The 12,309-nt window shown below is 38.7% G+C and overlaps 1 protein-coding gene across 1 annotated transcript; it reads left to right on the forward strand.

Annotated features, from left to right (window-relative positions):
* Positions 1–880: 880 nt before the first annotated feature.
* On the forward strand, positions 881–4,085 carry sdf2l1 (stromal cell-derived factor 2-like 1). The gene is made up of 3 exons (XM_042488422.1): positions 881–1,103; positions 2,979–3,175; positions 3,350–4,085. The coding sequence occupies exons 1-3, from the start codon at positions 926–928 to the stop codon at positions 3,626–3,628; spliced, it is 654 nt and encodes a 217-aa protein (XP_042344356.1). The 5' UTR covers positions 881–925; the 3' UTR covers positions 3,629–4,085.
* Positions 4,086–12,309: the final 8,224 nt, after the last annotated feature.

The raw sequence follows: 12,309 nt of genomic DNA on the forward strand, positions 1-12,309 counted from the left end.
TCCTAGTGATGTAGATCTGATATGTAGATCCAAATTTTCAGAAGAAGACATCATTATCATCAAACCAAAATAATTCTGAACTTTTCATCTGCACTCAGACAAAGGTGCACACAGGTTATTGTACAGCTTTTATTAAGTGTAGCTGTGGAAAGTAACAAAGTACATTTACTCAAGCACTGTACTTGGTATGAATTTAAAGTATTTGTACTTAATTGAGTATTTCTATTTTCTGCTACTTTACCACAATACATTTCTGAGGAAAACAGTGTACTTTTTGAAAACCAGTCAATAACCAAGTGCTCCATATGGAGTGTTTAGACTTGTGTCCAAAGAGAACTTGTTGGTGTAAAATTAGCTTAACAGTTAGATAATGTTAGCTAGCTGCTTAAATTCTATACTATTAAATATTTTAATGGCACATGATATGGGACACATGTTATGACAGTAACATAAAATAAAAAGAAAAACAAAAAGTAATTAAGTGAAGTGAAAAGTTAAGTAAAGTGAAAATTAAAAGTAGCAACCTATTAAATTTGCTTAAAAGTAACGTAACTCACCCTCCACCGAGGGAAACCATAGATGTATTATGGTGAAGTCTGTATACAGCCAGATTTAAGGGGTCAAGGGGGAAACCACAGACTGTAAATAAATCTTTATGTACAGTCTATCGGGGAAACCACAGATGTATTACATGGATGTATTTGATGTAGGATATTAAAGGGTAGTGCACTGCTTAATAAGTCCTGCTAAACCACGCCCATCCGGGGCCGAAACAACGCTTTTTCAGAGAGCCCCCTTTAACCAATCACATGTTGACATTTACTTCCGTATTTTAGGACTTGTCAAGCTGTGATTGGTTAACATCAGCAGTAACGTTTGAAAGTGACTGAACGTGCCGTCACTGTCAGACAACAGAGACACAAAGATGGAGGTAATTCACACTTTAAACGCTTTAGTCAAATCTCTGCTGTTTGTACTGCTGTGGACAAACAGTGAGGGGAGAGAGTCGGAGCTCAACTATGTCACCTGCGGCTCTCTGGTCAAACTGCTCAACACCAGACACAACGTCCGGCTGCACTCCCATGATGTCAAATACGGCTCAGGTAAACCCACTCTGATAGCTCATATATTTGAGCTCACATCCAGAAACATTCACATTTACACCCGAGGCGACAGATATGCTTTGTATGCGTCTTTCTAGGTGCGGAATTGTTGGTAGAATACGGTGTGCCAGATTTCATTCAAAAAAATGACAATTTATAGTTACCTTACTCACCTGCAAACATCCATAAACTGAAATACACAACAAACGCTAGGCCTGTTAGAATCTGACTCTATGCTAGATTCGGCATTTAGAAGATTTAGCAAACAGCCCTTTATTTTTGAAAAATATCAGCTTGTATATATGATGCCCACTTAGGACCGCCGCCCACCGCTGTCTTCATATGTAGGAATAACATGAGAACAGGTGAACAAATTATACATCTTGAACTGAATCGAAATAGTCATTCTTTGCAAACTTAATCCCACGCCGAATTCAATGAGAAGCGCCAATCATTTGTAAAATATGTTAAATAGTCTCTTAGAGGGTTTTGCTTTTGCCCGCTCAGCAGAAAGATATAAAATTCTCATTTTTGTCAATGTAGTTTGGCAGTATGTTTTACACACGATGGCAGCATATGGATGGCAGCTTAGCAAACAGTTAATATTTGAGTCCAGACAATAAAATGTGTCAGCTCGCCGATATGCCTGCTACCACAGCCTTTTTTTTCTGGAGCATCAAAAACATTTTTAATTTTTGTGTTTTTTCTTTATATTTTTTTTTTTTCTAAATTTTATTATTTTAAATAAGCCACCAAAATGAAGCCTAAACCACCTGGCTTCCGGTCAAACTCTCCAAAGTAAAGCCCACTGGTGGTGAAGGTGGTGATAAGAGAAGCATGCAGTTATTCATCCAGAGAGCCTGAAAGTGATACAGGAAGAGTCTGAATGCAGATGACACTTGACACCACATCCATGACACCTGCATGCATACAAATACTGAACAAGGACTGACACAAGAGTCTTTGGGTGGCACTGCATGCTACATAGATGTCATTCTAATACTTCTGAAGACATTGTTAGCAGAATAAAATTGTTGTCTAATTATGGAAGAATCTTCACATGCTTTGTTGGTCAGAAAACATTTACATGCCCTTATATATACATTTCTATATTCAGCAATAATGGAGGAAATACTCCAGTGTTACAATAAAGCTGGATCATCAAATGGGCGAAGCGGTCACTGCCACACAGCCCTTGATCACTAGGTTCCTGTTAGTCAGTTGGTCGAAGTAGTTTGATTAATTGTCACACATTTAATATTTTAAAACCTGACTAACTTGGCTTGACTTCCACAGTTCATGCAATGAATTTATTCAGTTGATGCTCTGTACTTTCCAAACAGGCAGACCTATGACAGGAAACCAAACTGAAAATAAAACTTATCTATGCCCTCTACAAAGCCAGACTCTATTGACAAAAATAATAATTTAACCTTGCTGAAAATGGGAGCCGCTGGTCTACAGCTAACCTCGATCAGCTATTTTTTTTTGCCTTTATTAGATAGGACAGATTAATAGTGTGACAGGGGGAAAGAGAGTGGGATGACATGCAGTAAAGGGCCTTGAGTGGGAATTGAACCTGAGGCCGCTATGGCAAGGACACTGCCTTTATTCACACAGTGCCTGCTTTATCCACTCAGCCACTGAAGCCCCCTTGATCAGCTAGTTTGTAAAAATGTCTGAATTTGGTGAAATCAAACTAACCCAAACACCAAAATCACTTTCAACTGAAACTGAACCTGCTATGGTTAGGAATCCTTCTGTCTGACATGTAAAAGAGATCAGTGGGACCTGTCACTTATGCCATATGTGTGTGTGTGTGTGTGTGTGTGTGTGTGTGTGTGTGTGTGTGTGTGCGTGTGCGTGTGTGTGTAGGCAGTGGACAGCAGTCTGTAACTGGAGTGGAGAATGCAGATGATGCCAACAGTTATTGGCAGATTCGTGGGAAGCCCAACCGTCCTTGTCAGCGTGGGGCGGCCATCAAGTGTGGTCAGGCCATCCGCATCACACACATGAAGACGGGTCGAAACCTCCACACACACCACTTCAGCTCACCGCTGTCTAATAACCAGGTCAGCCCGTGGTACCCATGCCTACTGTTAGACGTTGTACATATGTTGTATGTGTGTTTTTGTGTGTGTTTTTAGACAAAACTGACACAGAGGGAGATGCATCAGGCTTCGGATACACACATTTTTTTGTTGGTACGTTTATTGTTGATCTGGGTTTATTGTCACCGCCTGCAGGAGGTCAGCGCCTTTGGAGAGAACGGCGAAGGTGACGACTTGGACGTGTGGATGGTGCAGTGCGACGGCGTCCACTGGGAGCGCGAAGAGGCCGTGCGCTTCAAACACGTGGGCACCGACGTCTTCCTGAGCGTGACTGGCGAGCAGTATGGACCCCCCATCCGCGGCCAGAGGGAGGTGCATGGCATGAGCTCCCCCAACCAGCACAACTGGTGGCGCTCCATGGAGGGCGTGTTCGTGCAGCCCAGTCAGATGCCACTGCGCCATGACGAGCTCTGACATCATCACTAGGAGACACAAAGCACGTGGATTCCATGTGAAGCTTTTCTAGCTCTCCTGGACCAGATGATGTCATGTGTGAAGGATGACGAATATTTGACTGCTGACTCTTCTGTGTACATTTGAAGCACTCAGGTCGGTCGTGAATGAGGAGGATGATGTGATTTTTCCTAAAAGTTTGAATATGATCAATGATACTGTATGTAGTGAAGGTCTATATGCTCTATAGATCAGTCTCCTCTTTAGAGAATTTTAAAGGGAAGGAATTACTTTTTGTAAAAAATCAAGGCTGGACCCCCAATTAGGCATAGCAGCTACCAGTGGGCCCCTAGGAGCCCTGAAAGACACAAGCTTGCTGTTGTAATCTAATTAATTTTGTAAATACACACGTCCAAAGAACAATATCAGTTGTAATGTTAACAGACTGTGTGTCGAATAAAACCTTTGTTTTAGTTCATATTTTGTGTCCATGATGTAACTCACAAACACACACAAATATATACGGAACAAAAATTTAAACCCAACACCTTTTTTTTTTTTTTTTATACCTGTTTAAAATTAAGTTTTCTTGTGTCATGTTCAGACACCTTTCATAAGCATTTAAACCTTTGAAACCTGAATAAATTGGTTTGATTTCTTTCAAAAACATAAACAACATAAAAGGTGCCAGGAAAATGGCCTGAATATAAGCTGTACAAAAAAAGACAGAAAGAGAATCAGGAGGAAATTATCAAATAATTAGGGAAGAATATCAAGAAAACAATATAATTATATATTATAATTAGGTTACAGAAATTGTATTATTTTTTATTATTATTAGTAATAATAACAATAATCCTATATTTATTTATTTTTATTATCTTATTTTAGCACCTTTTCAGGTCACATCCTGTTGTTGAACTTACTTTTCTTTTTGTTGTTTTCACTAATTTCAGGTACTTTTCTTTTTTTGTCTTTTTTTTTAACCAATGTCTTGCAAATTTTTAGGTCATTTCTTGTGTTGCTCATTGCCTTCTTTTTGTTTTTGAAAGAAATCATGGCAGTGAAATGAACACTGAGTTTATGAGCAACAGTCAGCGTGCAGATGGCACACTCCCTCAGAACTTACAACATCTGTGTCATTGTGTTGTGCGATCAAACAGCACATTTTTGACTGACCTTTTACTGTGACCATCCCAACACACACTGTGCAGTAACAATGCTGTTTAATCAGCATCTTGATAAGACACACCTGTCAGGTGGAAGCATTGTCTTAGAGAAGGAGAATTGCTGTCTAACACCGACTTTAAATATTTGCAACCAAAATTTGAGGGAAAAAAAATGAGTACATGAAAAATGTCTTTGATCTTTAATCAGCCACACCTAGATGGATTTTAGCAGAGAAATATATCCACTAAGTGCATTACAGTGTGACACAAATTCAGTCTTTGTGGAGCTGCTAACGTTCCTTGAAAGCTTTCCACATTAAAGATTTAGACTAAATCATACTTTTAAATGCTTTGTTTAACTTTTGAATTGATTTCATTCATTCTGTTCCCAAACTTGGTCTATGTCCTGTTGCACTGTAGCTCCACTGTAGGCTGTTCATTTCATACACCAACAGTGTTTTGGGCAGATAATCGTGATGGGAACACATAATCCTTATTGTGCTTTAGGTAAAATCAGCATATGGCATGTTTCTTAGGACTCTGTTTTTTTTTTTTTTGTTATTTTTGTCTTTGTCCGTTTTCTTTCAGGAGATTTTCTCATGTTGACACTTAGCTTTACATTTAACACTGATACTAAAGTTTGTCCAGATTAACTCTATAATGCAATTTGTTTTTGTAGAATATGACTTTTTTAAAAACAGATTTCCCAGTCCATGCCTATAGTCTTACTAATTTTGCATCAGAAAAATAACATTTTGTTAAAGTCTAAAGAAAGTGATATAAAGCACAAGACAGAAAGAAAACTTTTCTCCAGCAGATGGCGACAAATAACCAAGGATCAATGACAATTTTGGCGCAATCCTTGGTTTATTGAAGCATTACAACTGCCTGGGTCATAATTTTTTTGTTTTATTGTTGGTTTTTATATATATTTTAAGTTTTTATGTGCATATTACCCTGGGAAACAGTAGCCTATATAACAAGTGGATAATCCTGGTGACATAAACAACAGATATCTGTAAACTAAATGTACTTATACTAATTTGGTTTAGTGAAACCTGTTCATAAGATCGAACTTAGGGGATCTTCAGAGAGGAAATGTAGCCTACATGTTGCAATAATACTACTGATAAGCTAAATATAGTACTTTTTTGTAACACTGTATTTTGTAAGTGTGGTATTGATACTTTTAAGTGAAAGATTTCAGCACTGCTCTTTAACTAATGCAGGGTTCCTCTAATGCTAAACATGCTCATGTTTGCAGCTAACAATAGGCTGTTCAATCCATTCTTTACACCTTTGTCCTTATGTTTTTGGCTTTTTGAGGGCTAAAAAAAAGGCTATGTTCAAAATTACCCGTTTACTGTAAAGTGTACTCAGAGCTAGCAAAAGTTCTGAGAATGGTACCATGCCATGTTTTAGTAATGTTTTCAACAAGTTTTTCTTAAAGTTAAGGTAACATTCTCTATAAACATCAGCAGTTTTATTTTATTTTATTTTATTTTCACATTACCGGAACATTTCATAACAATGTTGTGTAATCTCAGGCCTAAAAAACATCCTGAAAACATTTTCTGAATGTTGCTTTGAAAATGTTGTTCCTTTGTTCTCATGAAACATTGTGGGAACATTTTATAAAGGAACATTCTATAATCTGTCACCTCTCAACATCCCCAAAACATTTTTTGAACATTCCATTAAAATGTTTTCTTTAAAATATTGTTGCAAATTGTAGGTAAAGTTAGCCAATGTTGTGGGAATGTTTCCTGCAAGCTGGGCTCCATTTTTAAGTGAGTGACTGAAACCTCCATGCTTTGGTTTTGTAAATGTATGCTGTGTATAAAAAGTAATTTCCATGGCATGTCTGTTACCTTCTGCTCACAGTATGTTGCATTTTATACAGTAAATCAGTCAGACTATATCATATGAGACGTAGACCACATTCACAAAGTCATCACTGACCTCATATATGGCCTCATTCTGTACTGCCCACATGCCTGTGCATGCAAACACACATGTAGAAAATGCCATGTTTGAGACATGTGGAAGATAATGCTAATTTATGCAGATTTTGGTTTGTGTGTGTGTGTGTGTGTGTGTGTTTGTTGCCTGCCAGTGAGTCCCTGTGGAATCCAACCAATCACAATTGACCACTATATGTTAATATCCAGCTGCTAGCAGGGTAAACTCCTCCACATTTGGCAGACATGAAGCTTTCTGATGGCGGAAACAGTCTGTGAGTGAGGGAGGGGAGAAAAGGATCAGGAAAAGGTTAAGAGGTGAGAAGAAACAATAATGAGGTTCATACTCACATAAGATGACATCACGCAAAGAGATGTCCGTTACCTCAAGCTGCCATGTGTTTATGTTTATGAGAAGGAAACATCCATCGGCAGGTTCCCTCTGCATTAATTTTGAGTGGCATTGACATGTTTGACTAGAAATGTAATAACACACCAATTTTTCAACATAAATATTAAATAAAATCGCTTCAAGAATGAAATTTTTTTGGAAGTCACATTTGGAAGGGATTAGTTGGCAAAAAATTCATGACTTTAACCTCATGAGTTTTGTTTTCCTAACAAAATCAAAGAAGTTAATTTCTAAAATCTATCCTGTAAATTCTATAATTTCCATATATATATATATGTATATTTATATTTACAGTCTATGATACAGATGCAGTGGTAACGTGGGTAATGTGGGTATGCTGTTGTCCAGTCTTAACTCTCTATTTGATCATATGACTAGATGCAGAGACTCCTGCTGAATGAGAAAATCTTTCAACACTGATGAGTATAGACTACAGGTCCTAAGACCTGCCCCTCCATGTTAGTGAATAGGACATAGGCCAAACTAAAAACTCAAAGTACACGCCAAATAAATTTTCCCCAAAGATGGTTTCTGTCACTGAATGTAGTTCTCATCACCCTGATGTTTGTTCAAGAGTTTGTTTTAATAATAAGTATTAGTCAGTTATTAAATTATACAAAAAAGGGGCTTTTCTGCCATGATTGACAACTGTGACAGCCAATCAATGGCACCACGGGTGTTTGGGCGGGAACTCCCCAAACACGGATATCGCTACTGCGCAGGTGCAGGCTCTCAGTGACATCACCCTCGCAAAATGGCAACTCATGTCTCACTTCAGCAGAGTGGGGGTAAGCGGGGGCGTGTCGTCCATCTTTATTTACAGTCTATGCTGATGAGATGAGCACTATTGGCAAGTCCAGCCAGCAGTCAGCCCATTTAAACACAAAAGAAAAACGAAAATAGATAAAAGAACAGGAGGAGAAGGTTGCAAAGCTCCCTAAATTAGTGTCTTTAAATTTATTTTTATTTATCTTTTTACAAACAGTGGCCAGCCCTAGTGCTGCCCTCAGTGTGTGTCAACAGGTAAGCAGGTAAGCTAACGTTAGCAACAAGCTAAATAACAGTTGTCTAAATAATTTTAACGTTTGTCTCTTCTGTTAGATGTACATTTTAAGACAAGGCATACATGCATTATGTAGGCTAAGTTGTAGGCTACAAATAAATTAATGTATCTACAGGGTGGATAGACAGCCTAAAATATTAGCCTATTCTAAGCTAACTAATCGCCAAGTAGATGCTAGAATTTCCCAGCATTAGATTATCATTATATTTATATATTTTCGCTTGCAGGCCGGACAATCAGAGACAGAAGCATTCAAATAGGTGAGTACAAATACCTTTTCAAAGGGGTTTGGGATATCTGTCTGAGCTACTCTTTCAAAGCTTGTTATTATTTGGGAGTAAGGTTGCTGCCGAGCACCTGTTTCATTGTGTATGTGTACATTTGTGGGCAAACTGTGTGTGTGGCCAGTTTTCGGAACATGGTGTTATTTGTATTGCCGCTCTCTTATTTACTATCATCTCTTGCCTTTATGTGCAGCAGTGCAGTTGTCATGAGGTTGTTGTACTGAAAATGCCTGAAAAAGTCAGCAGCCATCTCTGCAGACAGTGAGATGGACTCTGGCTCTGCTCTCAGCTGCTTGTCATGTTTGTGAACTTTGACTGTCACAGCCATAGACAATATATATAAAGATGGAGCACATGACAGTTCCCCAAAATGTAACTTTTCAATCTCGATCACCCCATGGTGTCTAGCTGCAGTATAGGTCATAAAGCCCACCCCTTCATGTTAGTGAATGGGACATAAGCCTAACTAAAATCCAACACAGGATTGGTACTGTAGTGTGTGCACATGTGCTCCATGTGTGCGTGTGTGCTTCTAACTAGCCCAAGGGCCCGTAATAATAGCCTGCACTGGTGCTGGTCGTATTGTTTGACTGGAGACATTTCAATACTACTGAGTAATTTTTTACAGTACCTTGCGGAAAATATCCCTGCACTCATTCCACCTGTTTGAGTAAAGCTCGCTAAGATGATAAGATAAGAAATGGATAGATGCTCTGTTGGTTTTGTTCTTTTTATAGATTTTGCTGACAACAGTAAAAAAGAATTTCACGTTAGCTTATCCGTTAGATGGCTTATGGCTGAGATGAAATAACTGGTTTGAACGTGTTTGAGTATATTGGCCTCTTTATTATGCACAGCATGCAAACTTAAACCTAGCTGCGTATCATGGATGGATTAGTGAATGGGCACAGGCTCAGGGGCCCCCCTGGCCTTCATCTCCAAAATGTCACTCAAATTAACACTTATCAACCAGAAAGTGACTCAAAATGACCACAAAAAGACACTTAATGAACATAAGGATATGCAACTGCCAAGAGACACACATTTACCACAAATAGGCGCAAAACAACAAAAAAGATACAAAATTTAAAGAGACACAAAACTTTTACAAAATGGCACACAATCACCGCACACAAAATGATCAAGAGAAAAACCACCACAAAGTCTGTGTGTGTTGTTCCTGTTTAGGAGAGTTGTTGGCGTCTTATGTGTATCTGAGAGAGAGAAAAAACGAAAAAAGTTCACTCTTTTTTTCTAGAATGTAAAGGCAGGTTGTTGGTTGTTGGCAGGTGATGTACAGTAGGCTATTTCGTGTTAAATTTTGGTTTGAAATTACACGTGGAAATTAATGAAACGAATAAAAAATAAATGAATAATATAAGGTGGAAAAACGTAAAATAACCCCCGAGTTCACAACAAAAAACACAAATGTCTGCTTTAGTGCACAGGACATTTGTACCAAAAATATAAAATATTATGCCATCATTTTGGGACTAATTGTAGTGCAAATAAAGCAATGTCTTTTCACCTAACAGTGAATGAAAATGTACCTTTATTAACCTGAACCCTACATCAAAGCCCTGACCATAATGAATTTTGAAAACCATAAGCCTAACCTTGATCAAAATCATTGACCTTAAACTGTTTTCAGTTAACTTAAATAAATTGTGAAGGGAAATTTATGTTTGTTTTGTTTTTGTAGGGTATGTGCAGAGAACCGTTGGTCTTTCAAATAAATGAATTTGGGATCCCCAATAGTCAGGTAGCTTCTCAACTACTTGTTACTGTAGGCTGTTGCAGCAACAAGCTCACTGACCAGTCACACACCAGCCCTGTGTCTCTGGTTGGTCAATGAAAAAAATATTTTTGCTTTGTAAATGCATGATTTGTGTGTAAGTAATGTGGCCAAGGACACTAGTTAGAACAGGGGTGTCAAAGTCATTCTAGTTCAGGGGCCACATACAGCCCAATTTGATGTCCAGTGGGCCGGACCAACAAACAATGAGATATTTTACTAGTGTTGGTGGAGTTAGAGATGACCTGAACTCAAATATTCTGTTTTTTTTTTTAAGTTTTTAAAAAAAATAGTACCTCAATTTACAGATTTGAAGTCATTTCAAAATAGGAATGCAGGACTTTTACTTTGGAATATTTCTAAATTTATACAATTAAAGTGTTTGATTTTTGTGTCTGTATATAGTCAGAGATGTGGCTAAATGAAATGTATCAGTCAATGTCAGGAATTTTCTATATGACTTTTATTTCCAGCAACCCAAAAAAATCTGTTAATTGACTCACAATTTCGTGATTTTTACTTTTTGCAAAGACATCCACAGGGTCGGATTGGACCCTTTGGAGGGATAGTTCTGACCCGCGAGCTGTATGTTTGACTCCCCTGTGTTTGAATTTTCCAATGACTTTCCTTCCTGTATGTCTCTAAAATATGTATAACAATACTGAAAAGGCATTAGATTATCTTGGATCTGTATGAATATATGGCAAAACGTCAGCAAAACTTATCATGTCTAACATGTGTTCCCACACATTCAGCTGTCTGTGTCTGTCATTAGTGCTGACTGACAAACCCTGCAGATACACTGCGCAGTTTGTTCTATGGAACATGACAACGTACTTCCATCTCATTTCTGCACCTCTATGACCTTGCTTCTGATCTGCTTCCTGTGGGCGCTTTCATTACATTGACACCCAACAAAAAGCTTGTTCTTCACTGCTGACTGAAGGAGCTGCTCACAGCGAGGAAACGTTGCAGACTGAGTGTATATTAGGCTGCACCACTCCTCTCTCCCTATACCATGCAAACGGCAGTGGCAGGTGGCGTTGCTATGGCGACACGCTCCCATTTTCCTCCCCGATGCCGGATCCATCCGGAATGGTACTCAGATAACAGGCTCAGATCCGGAGCTGCAGGAGGAGTATTATGGTATGGATCCCATGCAGACAGGGAGGGGGTGGGGTGGTTTCAGTGACGATGCAGTGCAGGCAGGCAAGCATTCATTTCTATGCAACATACGTATACACACAAGATCACACACACTAGACTCATTACAGCAGCATGCAGGGCAGAACGTGCTCCACAGCAATCAATCAGAAGTCATTAATGTGTGTGTGAGATGGAGGTGAGGGGGAACTCACTGCCCTTTTCTATAGTGTTTAGTTTGACTTTTTGTATTGGCTATCATTTGTTTCAGAGATAACAACATTGTTATCTGGGAACATAAAGAGGAAGTCAGATGTGTTGAGACACACAGGCAGTCAGATAATCAGACAGGTTGGAAACCACCATCCTCCAGATCAGTCTGACTTATTTAAAAGAGAGAACAAAAGTGAATCCAAACAGTCTGTTTTTAACCTCTTTAACAGTTGGGCTGCCATACGTTGTCTACATGCACACAGCTTTCATATGTGAGAATGGATTATTAAATTGCAGATGTGCTTACTTTCACTGTGACCTCCAAATACAGAGGTTTGGATAATCTGGCTCATAGTGATTATGGCGGTGCTCATGGGATCAACGCACACATAATTGTTGGACCCGATGGAGATATCGAAACACGACCATATGAGGAGAAATGTCTTCAAACAAAACCTGTTTCCATATTTACTTTGCTGTGTTCAATAGTTCTGCATAGATTGGATCATTATACATGTGTTGGAAATGAGTCACGAGATGACAGAGAACCATGCAGAGCAGTGATACTCAACTTGTTTTGCTTTGGAGCCACTTTTGACAAATGACAGACCGTTGCAGCAACCCCATATATGTTTAAAGATTTTTAGGACGTTTCTAGGATT

This window comes from Plectropomus leopardus, chromosome 6 (assembly GCF_008729295.1).
Source record: "Plectropomus leopardus isolate mb chromosome 6, YSFRI_Pleo_2.0, whole genome shotgun sequence".
Taxonomy (NCBI): Eukaryota; Metazoa; Chordata; class Actinopteri; order Perciformes; family Serranidae; genus Plectropomus; species Plectropomus leopardus.

Coding starts and splice junctions, on each gene's coding strand:
- sdf2l1 (XM_042488422.1), top strand. CDS start 926: ATGGAGGTAATTCACACTTTAAACGCTTTAGTCAAATCTCTGCTGTTT. Junction 1,104..2,978: donor TGATGTCAAATACGGCTCAG/GTAAACCCACTC, acceptor GTGTGTGTGTAG/GCAGTGGACAGCAGTCTGTA. Junction 3,176..3,349: donor CACCGCTGTCTAATAACCAG/GTCAGCCCGTGG, acceptor CACCGCCTGCAG/GAGGTCAGCGCCTTTGGAGA.